At 51.4% G+C, this 16,498-nt stretch overlaps 1 protein-coding gene across 18 annotated transcripts in view; it reads left to right on the plus strand.

Moving 5' to 3' along the window:
* The window catches only part of MYO18A (myosin XVIIIA), a 95,810-nt gene that overhangs the window by 23,024 nt on the left and 56,288 nt on the right, over window positions 1–16,498 (plus strand). For 2 of the 18 annotated variants that reach the window (XM_058283133.2, XM_058283148.1), the window contains exon 1: window positions 10,380–10,524. The exons of the other annotated variants lie outside the window; for them this stretch is intronic. In XM_058283133.2, the coding sequence (XP_058139116.1) occupies window positions 10,519–10,524 (6 nt within the window). In that variant the 5' untranslated portion in view covers window positions 10,380–10,518. Of the gene's footprint in view, window positions 1–10,379; window positions 10,525–16,498 lie in introns of those variants that run through there. 18 annotated transcript variants of the gene reach the window in all.

A 16,498-nucleotide genomic window follows, 5' to 3' on the forward strand; every position in this document is an offset into this window, starting at 1 on the left:
TCAGCCCCTTGGCATCTGGCCTCTGCTTCCAAACTGGATGTTAAACGGTTCTGGCTACAGTACTACCCCCCCCCCCCCCACCTTTCTGAAGCCTAGAGGCCAAGGGCTGTGTCTCAAGCTCGAGGGGCCAGGGGTCTAAGTAGACTCTGGAGTGAGGTGTGTGTCTCTGTGTGTAACTGCAGGTAGTCAGGGTCATCACTTGAAGGAGACTTAGGCAAGGGTAACCAGGACAAGCTGAAAGGGGAATCTCTAGACCAGACCTGTATTCCAATAGAACATTCTGCAGAGATGGAAATATTTTGTAATCTGTGCTATTGAATTGGGTAGCCACTAGCCACATTTGGCTATTGAGCACTTGAAATGTGTCTAGTATGACAGAGAAACTGAATTTTAAATTTTATTTTACTTTAATTAAACCAGAAGTACCCCCATGGTTTCCACTACAATTTAATTTCAATTTAAATAGCCACATGTGGCTAGTGCCCACCATAGTGGACATTGCAGCTCTAGGCAGCTCCCAGAAAGAATTAGTGGGGTACTCTTGAGGGCTTGTCTTTGTTTTCTCTTTCTCTCAAAGATTTGTCCTCTCTGGCAATTTCTACACTTCACCAGCTCTGGAATCCTGATGCCCCAGGGTAGCAGGTTCCTGGATGTGTGCCACCACATCTGGGGAAGTGCTTCCCCACCTCACCAAGCATGTCTTCTGCCCAGCTTTGTAATGCACAGGTGCTTACATGTCCTAGTGGATTTGGCCAGGGCTATTAATGCAGAAGTGGTGGGATGGTAGGAACGGTAGAAGCTTTTGCTTCTTCCTTCCTGCCTCTATTGAGACTGGGTTTGTGCTTTATTTTTACTTCAAAAGGGTTCTAGAAGCAGGCTCAATAGGAGCCTCCAGACGTATGGGTTTGTGTTTTATGTGTTTTATTTTTATTTCAAAGAGTTCTAGAAACAGACTCAATAGGGGCTTCCAGGGGTGAACATGCAGATCCTCAGATATTTACTGAATGTTCAGTGTTTGAAAGAACCCAAGGCTTATCTAAAGGAGCCCCCCTGCCTTTGACAATAAGCACCGCCTGCCTCCAATTCTCACACCTAGGAACTTCTTTCTGGTAATTTTATTTAAGTCTGTGTGACCAAGCCTTAAACTGATTTTCCTTTTTTCTGTGGAAAGAGAGAAGAGTTGTCGTTTATATGAAAAAGAGAAGAACAATGCTTGATTATGCTTATTCTCTCACGTCTCCTGGGGGAAGGGGATATGGTGTATGTGGGGCATTAGGAGACTCAGAAGTGATCCAAGTCTTGGTGAGATTTGGAGCAGGGTTGTAAAAGATTTGGGAAAACCATCCTCAAGTTTGGCCCTTGGCTTTGAGCCATGTGGCAGCCTGGTTAAGCAGAGGCAGCGTGGAAATCCCCGGGTGCCATGAGGAAATCCCCAGCAGGTGAGATTCCTCAGGGAGCCGCCATTCTGCTGGGCCAGCTAGTCAGGTGGTCTCTGCAAGCAGCCAAGGCCACACTCTTCAGAGACAGACTTTTGGTCTTGGGAGAGAGGGCAAGCTCTTTTGTCCCTGCTTGGGCTCTGTGCCCACGAGATGGTGTGGTGGCACCACGGTCTGAGCAAATCCCGAGTATGGGAAGGCAGGGCCTGGGGGCCTGGGCCCTAAGCCTCTGGGACAGGCAGCTATGACTGGCCACCCCGGACTGGCCAGGGGCCGGCCACACACTCTTCCGGATTGCTTGTGCAGGGCCGCTCCCCACCACACAGGCTCAGGGGCCTCCCTTAAGAGCCATTTATTCATCCATTCATTTATTTTATGCAGTCAGCATTTACTGAGTGTCTGCTGTGTGTAGGGACTGTTTTAGGCTTTGGGGGATAGAGCGGGGATCAAAACAAAGTCGACATCGAGCTCATCCCGGTCTCCTTTTGCCGTTATCTTCCCGGGGTAAGCAAAGAAGCCATCTTGCCGCTGCAGCCCCCACTGGCTTCGAGCTCCCTCGGGACGCCTCCTGGGGGCGGGGCCCAGAGGCCGGCCCCGCTGAGGTGAAATCCCGCGGTCTCGGCGACGCCGGTGGCTCGGTGAGAGGGGGGCGGCCGCCCTCTGCTGGGCTCTCACGGCGTGGCAGGTCGAGTCATTCCGGGCCTCTCGGCGCATGTGCCGGGCCTGGCTCCGCCCCTGCGCCGGCCGGCGGGCGGGGCCCGGGAGCGCGGGCGCGGCGTGGGCCTGCCTCTGCCCCCACCTCTTCTGGCCCCGCCCCCGGCTCCCGCGGCGTGGGGTGTCTGGGCCCCGGCCGGAAGAACGTGCTGCTGTGGCTGCTCCAGGTTTGCTCTTAGCCTTGTCTCCCCACCCCGTTCCCCTCTCTGAGGTCATCCCTAGGCTCCTTCGAGGGGCTCTGTTCTCTTCTACTTGGGGTTACACTTGTCATGGACAGCCAGTAAAATTTCACAAATAAGTTTGTTACATCAAAGGGTGCCAATCACTTTTTTAAGTAGCCGGTCACTGCCAACTGTCCAGTTATTTCACGAAAGAGAAGATATTTTATTACACACACACCCAATAGGAGTAAAAGCGAATCAGGAAGACCCTCTCGCGCTGGCATTTTCTCTGAGGACAGATAACACTGCTGGGGTCCCAGGCCTGGTGCTGAGGAGCCTTTGAAGTGGCCGTCCTTCCGGGAGACCGCACCTGTCGCAGGTGACGGTGATCCCGCCTACCCCCAAAAGTCAAAATGTTCCAGGCCCTCTCCAGCCCCCAAGTCCCCTCAATAAAGAGTACAATGACATTTTATACATTGTAAACCAGTATTACAAGCACTGTGCAATTAATATGTATTTATGGAGACAGTGTTTATAGACTTTTTTTTTCTTTTTGGAGTTTTGATTTAAAGGGGAACTGGGGAAATAAATCGGGTCAGATGTTATGTAGAACCTTGGTCTCATTCTTTTCCAAATTATCATTTTCTCTCCAAATGACATCTCTATGTTGGATGGTGGCTTTACTTTACACTGTCCTCTCAGGCTCCCACGCTGGAAACCTTGGAGTTTCTCATTCCTTCCCCCGCAACTCCTCCTACCCTCTTTGTGCCCATTTCCCATCTTTACACAACAGTCACCAAGTCCAGCTGATTCTTACTCTTGCATCACCTTCCTCCTCCCCATCCACTGCCAGAATCCTAAGGCAGAACCTCGTTATCTTTCACCTGGGCTGTCACCTCAGCTTTCTAGTGGTCTTTAAGCTTCCAGCCTCCTTCCCTTCCCCTACATCAGGGATTCTTAACACCCAGGGGGTCTGTGCAAAGGTTTCCGGGGTCCATGAGCTTGAATTGGAAAAAATCAACTGATCTTTATTTTCTCTGATCTCTAACTGAAATCTAGCATTTCCTTCACTTATGAATGCATGCAATAAATAAATTACATTAGTATTTACTTCACCTGACTGGCAAAGGGGTCCATGGAACAAAAAAGGTTAAGAACCCCAGCCTATGTCTTTCTGCTCGATCAACATTTCTAATGCACAGGTTTCATCATGCCTCCTTCACTCTCCAGAATCCTGCAGTGACTCCCATTGTTTTCCACACAGGTGGTGGAGTAAACGAAGCCTGGCTCTGGAGTCAGAAACACCTGCGTCCAAATCAGGTCCCTACCCATCACTGTCTTTGTGATAGTGGGCAAGTTATTTAACCTCTCTAAGCCTCAGTTTCCCAGGCTTTTTTTTTACGTTTACCTCACAGGGTTTTGTGAGGAGAGCAAGGAGCACTATGTGTGACTTTGGCAAGTGCTCAATATGTGCCTTCTTCCTTCTCAGACTGCTCACCTTGCACTTGTCACAGGTACAGCTCTTGATTGAAAGTGACAGAAAGCCCAGCTCAACTGGCTTAAAATAAAAGAATGCATTGGGTAAATATCAGAAAAGGGGAGTGGATATGGCTCAAGCAATTGCGTGCCCACCTCCCACATGGGAGGTCCTGGGTTTGGTTCCCAGTGTCTCCTAGAGAAGATGAGCAGACAGACAAGGGAGCCATTGGGGGGCGGGGGAGGGGGGAAAATATCAGAAAAGTCCAGATATAGAACTGGCTATAAGCTCAGCTTTATCTGGAAGGGTAAACAGTGTGTCAAGGACACAGTCTTTTTTGGCTCTCAGCTCATCTTCCATGCTGGCTTTGTCCTCAGACAAGTAGTGGTAAAGTGGCACAGCCTCAGATTCAAGACTCGGGGGATAAGAAGTGTGCCTCCATAATCCCAGTAAAAGTTTCATTATACCTCCGTGATGTTAATTAGGTCATGTGCTTTCAAGAACCAACCGTTACAGACAGAAGACTTGAAATTCTTACTGGCCAGGCCTAAGTTGCATGCTGAGAAAATTGGAGTGCTCTAAGCTGAGAATGGAGGACAGGGTAATGGGCAGCAGAAGGAACCCAGGCCCACTGCGGCACACAGAGCCTCCTTGATCTGGGCCTTGCCTACCCTGCCAGCTTTGTCTCTCTCTGTTTTCCTATGTGTGTCCTACACTTCATCCAAGCTTACAGCCCACGCTCGTGTCTCATGCCTTCCCATCTCTTGGCCTTTCCCTATATTGCTGCTTTGCCCTGAAATTCCCTTCCTACCTCATTTCCACATTACAAAATTCCTCCTCTCCTTCGATGCCTAGCTTCACGCTGTCTTGCCTAACTCCCCAACTGGAAAAGACCCCACCTCTGAACTTCCATAGAATGTCACTGATGCCCCTCCCCATGTCGGAGCTTTGGGCACATTCTAACTTGGATTATAAATACTTGGAACATTTCTTATCTCCTCTGCTGGTCTGTAGCTTTTTTGAGGGCAGAAACTATGTCCCCTTCATCTTGTTTCCTTCAGTCACTGAAATGTGCGTTCAGCACCAGTCTCTGAGCCTGGCCCAGTGCTAGGTAGGTCCTGGGGATACAACCAAAAAGATGCAACCCCTGCCTCAAGCTCAGTCTAGTTGTCAGACACTGAGGAAAAAGCAGGCATGTGCGTCCCCGGTGTAACACCTCAGTGCTAGCTGAGTGAGCAAACCATTTCTTTCACCCCTCACAGCGTCCTGTGCCTCAGAGAACTGGATTCAGATCTGGCCTGGCCCCAGCTCTCCTTAGCCACTCTACCTGGCCGAGTGCCGGAAACAGAGCCAAGGACTGTTAGCTCACTCCTTGCCACCAGCGTGGGAGAACAGGGTAGTTGAAGTTGTTACCCTGTGTATCTCCTTCCTCCCCATTCTCTTCCATGCAGCCTGTTGTACATTCGCCTTCAGGTCAGTCAGGGAAATCCAGTGGATATTTATTGAACGCCTATGTGCGCCTGGTGCTGGGGGCTGGGCTGGATATAAAGAAAGTAGGAAATGGTCCCTGCTCTTCAGGGAGAAAAGCCTTAAATATAGGACATAAATCGATTACCATTTAAAACATTAGTTTATGCTGTGTGGTTGTGGCATATGCGCATAGAACTTAAATAAATTCAACTCTGTGGTTGTGTAAGAAACTGTATACTGCAGTGTAAAATTGTAAAAGTTGTATTTTATTTTTATTATGTGCCGTACATAACTGTATACATTACACTTTTGTATAGCTATATTGTGTATAGTAGTATACACCAGACATGTATACCGTACTTTGTGGGCAATTTAAGGGATTTTCAGGAGTAATTTTGACTATACTTTTTTTTTCACGCTGAGTCACCCATGTAGTAAGTGTCTCTACTGTATATAATAGAGGACCATATTCAGTATAATCAAAACCACCATGTGTATGTGGTGATTTATAAGGAGAGACAGTGAGTGCTGTGGAGTTTAATGATAATTTAATAACTTAATGCTAATAATTTGTTCACTACCTATGACTTTCCAGGCATAATGGTCAGTGCTTTACATGCATTATCTCTTCTAGTTCTCACAACAGCCCCACGAGGTGTGTATTATATTATTTTAAGTGGAAATTCCAAGAAGTTGAGTAACTTTCCCTTAGGTCAGCCAGCAAGAGGCAGAGCTGGGATTTAGACCCGAATGTACCTGGCTTCTGAGTCCACGCTCTTTGCAGTACTTCACCATGCGGGCCTTGGGTTTTACGGAAGACTTCATGGAGGAGGTGGGCCTTCAGGATAGGATAGGCCTTCAAAGATGGGGAGGGGCGGGCAGGAAGGGGAGGATGGTGGCGAGGCCTGTGTGAGTAAAGGCTCTGGTGGCAAGGAGTTGTGGCAGGGAGCGGTGGGGTGAGACTGGGTGGGCTGGGGAGAGGGAGCCTCGAAAAGGGAAGGGCCTGGGGTGTCTGGCTGTGGCTCCCAGAACTGTGGGTTACACTGAGTGATGACCCGAGAAACACCAGCCTTTGAGCAGCTGAGGGGTGGGTCCTGGTTGCCTGTGAAGACGATCGGGGTTGCGACCTCAGCTCTTCCCCGCTGAATGAAGGGGCCTGCCTTTTGCATGAGGGGAAGTGAAACTGCTTTGAGACGATCGCGTCAGTAGCACCGGCCATTTCAGAGACAGCCCTGACAGGAATCAGTCTTGCAAATAGAAGACAGGAGTGGGGGAGGATATGTGTTCACTAGTGAGTCAGGCAGGACCATGCAGATAAAGTGATGCCTCAGTCACCCAGAAATCACTTCCTGGAGCACTGCTGAGTGGCAGGTGAGCCAAAAAGGCCCTGGAGCTGCCAAACTGGAGGACACAAAGCCTGTGTGAAAACCCAGGCTCTTCATTCCCGGGAGAACCTGCAGGTTCTGCTGATATCCCACTTGTTCTGCCTTGGACACCCTTCTATCAGGATTGGTTATCTGGCTTTCTAGCCTTTGGCAGAAACAGCAAATTAGAAGGAAGTGAGACTGCTGGAGATAGAAACACTGACAGGCGGAATGACAGCTGATGGGGGACAAAAGAACGAAAAAGCAGATACACAGAAACAAAGAGCATCTGGCCTTCCTCATATAGCCATAGCCAGGCTTCATTTTGGCCGCAGTGCCTAGGAAGAGGCTGGTGGACTTTGAGGGAGGCTTGGACATTGGTGGGCCAGAAGGCAGGCTGTCTAGTAAATGAACCGAGGCAATGGGGAAGGCTCATTGCACAAAGGGAAGGAGAGAAGAGAGACGGGCAGTGGCTTTAGGGAACTCCTTAAAACAGCCACCCCCCAGTCCACCTATATTGTGTGTTTATTCCCCCTTGTTACAAAAATATATATTTACTGTAAAACTGTAAAAGCTTATAAGCTTATAAGAAGGGGAAATAAAAAGACCCATAATCCTTCCATCCAGCTATAACTACTGTTAACTTTTTCCCACACGTCCTTCTTATTAAGGCAGCTATTTTGAGGGTGCTTGAGCTTTGAAAGTGAAGTCAGGAGAGAGGATTCATTTGATGGGAACATCCTGGAGGAGACAGTGAGAGTAGAAATTAGAAGCAGGTGGAGGAGTGGGCACAGAAGCTCCCTCAGAGCTGGGGGCAGAGGAGGAGAGCAAAGATCTAGAGGCATTATTTTGGAAGAAGAAAAATGTTGAGGGTACTTTTGTCTGAAGACCTTCATTTTCTCAGTAGGAGCCAAGGCAGAGCCATCCACTAGCGTGGGCTGGGAAGTCAGGACCAAGGTGTCCAGTCCAGAGTCATTGCAGTGGGGCCGACATGCCCTTCAATCCAAGGATAGCACGGAAGTACATCTGGTCAAAGAGGGAACTCTCAGAGTCTGAGATCTTTGAGGGGAGTTCAGAGTGTTTTCCTTAAAGACGTAGAGGGTGTATAAATGCTTGTTATTTTATGGTTGCAAATATTAATAGAATTTATTATTTTTTAGATTTATTTTTTATTTATTTCTCTCCCCTTCCCCCCGCACCCCCAGCTGTCTGCTCTCTGTGTCCATTCGCTGTGTGTTCTTCTGTGACTGCTTCTATCCTTATCAGCAGCACCGGGAATCTGTGTTTTCTTTTTTGTTGCGTCATCTTGTTGTGTCAGCTGTCCGTGTGTGTGGTGCCACTCCTGGGCAGGCTGCACATTCTTTACGCTGGGCAGCTCTCCTTACGGGGCGCACTCCTTGCGCGTGGGGCTCCCCTACACGGGGGACACCCCTGCATGGCACGGCACTCCTTGCGCGCATCAGCACTGCACATGGGCCAGCTACACACGAGTCAAGGAGGCCCGGGGTTTGAACCGCAGACCTCCCATGTGGTAGGCGGACGCCCTATCCATTGGGCCAAGTCCGCTTCCCTTAATAGAATTTAGAAAACTAATTTTAGAAAATATTTTGCCCCTTAAAGGTGATAGGCTTCAGTTACCTGCAAATTTTACTTAGGATGCCACTTTTTCTTTAATGATCATTAGATAGATAATAGTCAAAACTCATTGAAAATGTATGTGCTGACTCCGTTCTTGGAGCTTGCATGCTCTAACTAATGTAGCCCTTACAGTGGTCCTATGTGGTAGGTACTATTATTTTCCCCATTCTACACTGAAGAGCTAAGATTGAACCAGGCAGTCTGACTCTGGAGTTCGCATTCTTAATCACTATTATTCTTCACTCCTGTGAATAATTCCTTTAAAGCAGTGGTCCTCAAACTTCAGTGTGCAACACAGTCACATGGTGGGCTTATTAAAACACAGATGCCAGATTCTCCCCCTCACCTCCATATTCAGAGTTTCTGATTTGGAAGGTCAGAGATGGGGCTGCAGAATTTGCATTTCAAGTAAGTTCCCAGACGACTCTGATACTGTTGGCCTGGGGACCAATCTTAGAGAACCAAAGCCCTTATATATATATGTTCTGTTCCAATCTCATATTAACTCTCTAAAAGATCCAGTACAGGCATATTTTGCAGAGGAGGGAAATTTAAATCACCTGCCCATGGTCACAATGAAGTCATTCATTCACTCATTCGTTTAACAAATGGGCACCTCTGTGCTAAGCCTTAGGCTGGCTTTATAATAAGCCCTGCTGTTCTCAGCCTTAGCTATACATAAGAATCACCTGGGGAACTTGAAAAAACCCCAATGTCCAGGACTTCCTCCCAGACCAATTAAATCAGAAATTATGGGGTGGGGTGGGGGTGTGTGGGGGAGGGCATTTCAAGCATCAGTATTTTTAAATCCCAGGTGCTTTCACCGTGTAGGCAAGGTTGGTACCACTGTGCTAGGAAGGCACTGGGGATGCAAAGACCGGTGACTCGACACATGCCCTGGAAGAGCCAGACAGTCTCCCAGGGAAGACACACCACTCCCTAGAAAGCGTGGGCGCAAGTGTTGTGTCCTCAGAGCCTGTGTGTGTGTGTGCCTACAAAATGTGTGGCAGGTAGGAGGCAAGGCTGTGTTGTGTCACATAGAAAGTTAATACTATTTGTAGGACCCACTGGGCTCTCAGGACTGGCCAGAGGCCGTGGGCCTGGGCTGCTCTGCTCCAGGGCTTCCTCACACCACCCTCACCCACCCTTCTCTTTCTTTTTTTTTTTTCTTTCCTAGAGAGGAAAAAGGAGGCAATGATTGTTTCCTTTCTCTGCAGAGCTGCCAGTTTCTGAGACTTACAGGCCCTGTCTTTGGGCCCCTTCCTGTCCTGCTCCTTCAGCCTCTCCCATGGTCCTTAGCCCTGGCCTGGGCATCTCTGGTGTGAACTGGAGCCAGGACAGGGTTTCTCTCCATGAGGAGCGCCGGCTTTTCACCAGCAGCCGTCGCTCACCGTCCAGACACCCACCATTTCCTGTGGCTGCAGCGCCAAGACCCACCCCCCACACCCTCCTCGCCCCACCCTCCTCAGTGCCAGCGCAGTCACCCGCCCTGTGTGGGGGGCGACATGTGGGTGGAGAGAGCAGTTGACTCCATGCATGTCTCTCAGGCGTTTATTGCAGTGAGACAGCGACAGTGAGCCTCACACTGCTGGTGGGGGTCTCCGCTCCCGCCGGCCTCTCCAGAATGTCTGGGCACAGTGTGCCGTGGGCCCTGCCTGTCGTATTGGATGTGCCATTAGTGGTTGTCTTGGCCGGTGCTGCAGTAATTAGGTAGCCGAGGGAGCCTGTGGTTTGTGTGTTCTCAAGAACACTGTGCTATGATTCGTGATCAAGGGCTCTGGGGTGTGTGTGCGTGTGCATGTGCTTGCCTTGATCCTGGCCTTGGGGGCTGGGGGCTGCAGCTCTCAAATTCCTCTGCTATTTTTAGGGACCATATCAGCTCAGCTGTCCGGCAGCCCGGTTGTGTGTCAGTTAGGGAAGTCCCACCCTCCCTGTCCTTGCCCCTAATTCTCCAGCCTCCAGCACAGCCTGCCCCCCACCGCGAGGCTCTCACTCTAGGAGCCTCCTCCTTCCCCTTGCCTTCCACGCTCAGGCTGTAGCACCCGCCCTCCGGCATACCTGGTACCCGCAGTCCTCCAGACCCGCTCTCCAGCTCTCTCCACTGCTCCACGGCTCGGGCCAGGGCCTCGGCTCCCGCCGGGAGGGGCTGGGGAGAGGGAGGGGCGCTGGGGCGGGGCTGCAGCCAGCGCTATTTTGAGCAGCTAACGGAGCAGCAGCAGAGAGGAGACTCCTTGCTCCGGGCTGCTCCAGGCCGGGCCATGCGGGTGAGTGCCCCTCTGACCCCCCACCCCGGAAACGTCCAGGGCTCCTCAAGCTGTTTCCTGATTTAGGAAAGGAGGGGCCCTTTTGTTATTTCCCCAGATGCAGCTGACAGTGGGTGGGGAGGGAGGGGAGCGCTGCCTTGGGGCTTCTCCCAGAGCCTCTTGGTGGGAAGGGAATTACCAGTGCCAGCAGCCTCAGAGCCCTCAGGGCCGGGAGCTTTGGAGGGGGCACTGTCTTCTAAGGCCCCCGGCGGTGGCACTCCTTCCCCACGGACCATCAGTGCTTTGGTGCACCCTTTTCCTCCAGAGCCAGGGAACCCCAGCCCTTCCTGGGCTTTGGAAGTCTTGTCCCCAGCTTCATGCTGTGGTGTAGCCCTCTGCCCCCTCTTCCTCCAGGGAAGGCAGGAGACAGGGGCGTCCTTGGAGTTATCAGGGACCCCCCCTCTTCTTACTCCATTTCTGTGCACAGGGCACTTGGGAGGACACAGATGGCATCTTGGGGATGCCCTGACTGTCTGTAGCTCGCTCTTTCTCCCTTTTTTTTTAAACCAGAGATTACTCCGAGGAGTAAGTGCCTTTAAAAAGCAAGTGAGGAGAGACATAGCTGCCTCCTTCACTCCCAGCCCTGTCCTCTCAACCCCTCCACCCCTCCCAGCCACCAAGGATGAGGTTTTCAGTCGTGTCAGCAGTTGGCAGAGTGTGTGGGCTGGCCTGGTGCGGAGGCATATCAAGAGCCTGAGCTGTGCCCAAGAGCGTTTGGATGTCTCTGTGCCCAGGGACTGCCCTGCCCCAGTCCCAAAACTGGCACCCGTGCTGAGGTGTGTGTGGGCAGGGGTGGTGAGTCCAGAGAGAGCTCCTCACCCCGAGAGGTGGGTGCTTCCTATGCAGCTTACCCCCACCCCACCCCATGCTGGGCCCCCAGGCCACCAGCACCAGGTGGCAGTCGTGGGGCCATGCAGATGGCAGAGTGCCCTGCAGAGGGGCAGTGAGTGACCCCGGAAAGGGGGGCCTCCAGCAGGCCGAGCCGTTGGAGGCGGAAACCCAGGCCCTTCTGCAACTGCAGTGGCAGCAGGAAGCCATTCCAGTGCACCTGCTTCCTACTGGCTGGCTGGCCGTGCCGGCGGGTGCTCGGCTGCTTTCTCTTCCGCCTGGGGTGGGGGAGAGCTCTCGCTGGAGGCTGGACCAGGGGCCAGGGTGTTCCTGCCAAGCCCCTCTTTCCGCCTCCTGTGGCTCTCAACGCAGCCTTCAGGCCACTCCCTGCAGAGCTCCTCTTCGCCTCAAGCAGCTTGCTCAGGTCACCGGTGGAGGGGCAGGTCATCTGTGGAAACTCCTGCTTTCTTCTCACTCTGTTGTCCTGGCAGCTGATGCCCCCGGGAGGACAGCAGCGCAGGTGAAAACCAGGAAGGTGGGGGCCGGCCTTGCCTCGTCCCTGAACTGAGCCTTTGAGGTTCTTATCAGAGGACAGAGGAGGGCGTGAGTCCCAGGTCTGCCACTTGCTGCTGTAAGCCCTTGGGCACGTTCCTGGGCCTTCTGAGCCTCCTTCTGCTCATGTGTAAAGTAGCAATCATAATATTTTCTATTTCAGAGGGATGTTGTGAGGTAACGCACGTGAAGGGTTTAGCTCAGGGCCTTGCACATGGTGGGTGCTCAATAAGGGTCACCATTAGGACCATTATTACCCTTATTCCTTCCTGGCTCCCTTGTCACCCCCATCCTCAGATGAGCTGGCCATAGGTTGGGACTGGCACGGAGAGGGGCTCCAGGGAGCCTCGGAATGGAAAGGAGAAAGAGAAGCAGAGGATGCCAGGCCTCCCTCTTCTCAGGGTGAGAAGCCCGAAGGCTGTGTGATGTTGGCCCAGGTGGGGAGGCAGGCAAGTTACCTGGGTCCCAGGTGACGTGGCCTTGTCTTCCTCTGGGCGTCTGGCCTCAGGGTTACCTGCCACTCTCGGGGGCCTGCAGCATGTGCTGATGTTTGGCATGGACACTTGGGCCTCTGCTAACTTGCTCAGGCCGGACGTTCATGCCTGAGGGGCTGCCTGGTGGGTGGAACTCTTCTCCTGGGGGCCTTTGTGCCCCCAAACCTCCTGTGGAGAGTTCCGAAGATGGTAAGTCAAGGGAGGATGGTCCCTCCTGGCGCTGCAGAGGTGAAACCCACCAGGCCAGGCCACCGGAGCTGGGGAGCCTTTGGGGGCTGTGGAGAGAAGGTCCTTCATTATGTTTTGTGGATTTCTCCTCTTTGAAAGCAAATACTTTCAGCTATTATCTCCTTTGCTTTTTCCTTTTTTCTTAACTATTTAGCCATCTTTGCAATAAAAATAAGCAGTAACAGAAAAGAAAATAAATATCAAGTGTTCCCCATTGTGTCTAATTCACACTGTTAATATTATTATGATCACTGTTGGCATACTATTTTGGTTCTAGTTTTGGGGATTGATGATGTTTTATATGGATTTTTCCATCTGGGTACACTGTCTACATACTCGTCAGTTTATTTTGCCTTGTTCTGGAGTACCATAGTTTTCCCTAACTCTAGGCATTTGGGTTGATTCCAGTTTGGGGTCATTATATAGAGTGCATCTAGAAAAATGTTTTGCTTTTTTTTTTTCTTTTTCTTTCTTACTGTGTCAGCTCGTTGGGATACATTCCCAAAGATGAGATACTAGGTCGGAAGATGATGTATTTTGTGGCTATTGTTACATTTAGTCCCACAAAAAACTACCAAACAAACTCAAAAGTGTACCTGGCCCCCTACTCCCACCCCATGGCATTGACCACACTATTTATTGTTGCTAACTTTAGAGATTATACTTCCTTTATTTTTTCCACATTTCTGGGAATTAGGATGGGGGACAATTATTCTCTGTAGTTTATAACAGGGAAGAGACCAGGTGGGAATAAGAGGTGTGCAGAGAACCCCAGTCCCAGCACTGTCATTCAGCAAACATTTATTAAGTGCCTACAGTATGATGGGCAAAGCAGAATCCTGCCCGTGAGGAAATCCCAGCCCAGGGAATGATTCACTCAGCTCCCCAGGTTCCATCCTGATCTGAATCCCAGCTCTGCCACTCACTCACTCTGTGTCCTTAGCTAATTATTTACCCACTCTATTTCCTCATCTAGAAAGTGGGTTTTTGTGAGGATTAAATGAGGAGACAAATATGAAGTGCTTACTGCTGTGGCTGGCTCATTTTCAGTGAGTGTGGCTTTCCTTTCCCTTCCCTGCCCTAAAGAGAAGACCTTAGAAGTGTCACAGGGAGGGGAGGGTAGAGCCCCAGAAAGAGGCAGGGTCACATTTGGTAACTACAGCTGAGGGCCTTGTCTCCCTGTGCAAGTCCAGAACCTGCTTTTTGGGCAAGTTGACAGCTAGTGAGTGCCACATTACCACTTCCTGCCTGTCTTGGCTTGACCCAGACCTCCTGAACCTTGACACTGCTGCAGTATAATAGCCAGATTTGGCTACTTAAGATGACTCAGCTTCCCTGGTGCCTGCCTAACATTCCAGAAGAGGCCTGCACCTGGGCCTCTAAGGGAGCCTGCTGGGTGAGAGTCAGACAGACTTGGGTTCACAACCCAGTTCCACTGTGTACTAGTTTTGTGGCTTAATCTCTGAGTCTTTTTCCTCCTCTGTGAAATGGGAGTAAAAAGTCTTATTTCATAAGGTTGTTGTGAGACCAACCTTAGAAAATATACATTAATACGGCACTCAGGGCCCAGCTTGTTGTAGGTGTTCCCTATGCTGGGATTACTGTTGTTGGTGGGAAATGGCTGATGTCTCTAGAGAGGGAGCGGGTCAGGGAAGAGGCAGTGACGGCCTTCTCCACAGAGCTGCTAGTTCTCAGCTCTGTGGATGGCTACAGCAGACGGCCGCCGTCTTTGGGGCCTGGGCTCCTTGCCTGTTCTATGTAAGGCAAAGGTAAGTTGCTCTTGATCCTAAGCAAATCCTACTTAATATCTAGTGATAAGAAAGAAAAGAAAAATATCCAGCAATTCTGCACCAAAGCCACTGAGAGAATTTTCTCTGGGGTGCACCCCCTGATTTTGCTCGGTGTGATGTATGTGCTGCCTCTCTGGGGTGGCTGATGCGAGGCCTGTGCTGAGGGGACAGTGGCCTGGTGTCCCCCCAGCCCGGGGCAGATGGGGCCTCCCTGGGCAAGTAGGAAAACTTGATCAGGAGATCAAAGAACAAATGCCGGGAAGCAGATGTGGCTCAACTAACAGAGCGTCCGCTTACCATATGGAGGGTCCAGCGTTCGATCCTCGGGACCTCATGACCCGTGTGGTGAGCTGGCCCATGCGCAGTGCTGCCGTGCGCAAGGAGTGCCGTGCCACGCAGGGGTGCCCCCCCGTAGGGGGGCACCATGTGCAAGGAGTACGCCCCGCAAGGAGAGCCGCCCCACGTGAAAAAAAAAAAGCACAGCCCGCCCAGGAGTGGCACTGCACAAACGGAGAACTGACACAGCAAGATGACACAACAAAAAAGAAACGCAGTTTCCCAGTGCAGCCTGATAATACAAGCCGATGCAGAAGAACACTCAGCCAGTGGACACAGAGAGCAGACAACGGGAGGGGGAAGGGGAGAGAAATAAATAAAATAAATATTTTTTTAAAAAAAGAACAAATGCCTTAATTAAACAAAGAAACTTCAAGTCGAGAGCATATTAACCGAATCACAAAACAGAAAATAAGTCAAAACAAATGTTAAAAATTTAAATGGCTATCGAAAAGTTTCTCTAATTTTTAACTGTCAGTTCATTATTAGCAGCTAAGACTTTGAACCAGTTCTTAAACTCCACTGAATTTAACTGAATCTTTGGGTGAAGCCTCTCCTGGGGCTGAGACAGGTCCTGACGGCTGATTTTTAGGAAGGCCCATGTCTGGCTCTGGTTTCTAACTCGGGGATAAGGCAGCTTTCTGGTTCTCTGGGCCTCTGGCCCCTAGAATTCTAGGTGGATGGCAAAGCTGCTGATCTACTGAATTAAGGGCTTGAGTGTCTCCCACATACTACTCCTAGGGCGCTAGACCTGGAAAGGACTATAGCCATCATCTAGACTAGTCCAGCCCCTAATTCTCCAGAGAGGCCCAGAGAGGTGAAGTGGCTTCACCAAGGGCACACAGCTTCCACGGGTAGGAAGGTCTGCATTCTGTATCCCGCCTTGCTTCACTTTCCTCTAATAGTTTCTTCCTTCCCCCTTCTCTGACCTCCTGAGCTTTATAATCCTTCCCACCCCACTGCAACCCTCCTTTGCCTCTGTCGCCCACAGTGTTTGTCCCGGCAGGTCCTGGCCTTTAGGAAGACTCCGAGCCCCTGAGAGACCCTGTCCCCCAGTTTCTCCTCTGACCCAGGGTGCAGGCGACCTTCGACGCCATGGCTTTTTCATCAAGGTTCGCCTTCTGGGAGCAAAAGGAAAGTTGGATTTCAAAATCTTTCTGCTTTCCCTCTGAGCTTGGCATGGTGTGTCTGCAGGCAGGAGCCTGGCTGTGGGAGAGGGAGCTTTGGAAGCTGGAGGTGGACTGGGCCTGCGTGTGTCTTTGGGGGAGCAGGGAGAGTGATGAGGGGGGAATGCTGGGCTGCGCTGAGTCCTGCTCCTCCCCTGGCTCCACCTCTGGTAAGCTGAGCTGCCTCCTGTCCCACTGGTGCCCCTCCACCCCCTTCCCACCCCCTGCTGCTGGGGAGGGCCTGCTGGGGAAGGCTTTGGCTCTGAGGCCTGTGGCCCTCTCTCCCGGAGTCTGGGGGCCGTGGTGGGTAGCAGGAGCTGAGAGAGGGGAGTCAGCCAGCTGGCCACGTGGGTCCAGGAGGGGATTCAGACTGCGGGCCGGGCGTGACTTTGTGCCTGTGCACGGTCCCTGGCTGGGCAATGACCTACCACAGACAAAGCCCTGGGGTGCGGGCAAGGGGGGCGGGGAGGGTGAGTCAGCCTGAAGCTAAATCCAGAGCTGAGCTCAGAGCTGGGCCCAGTGTCCCAGACACTGCACGGGG

Source organism: Dasypus novemcinctus, chromosome 21 (assembly GCF_030445035.2).
Source record: "Dasypus novemcinctus isolate mDasNov1 chromosome 21, mDasNov1.1.hap2, whole genome shotgun sequence".
In the NCBI taxonomy this organism is placed as follows: Eukaryota; Metazoa; Chordata; class Mammalia; order Cingulata; family Dasypodidae; genus Dasypus; species Dasypus novemcinctus.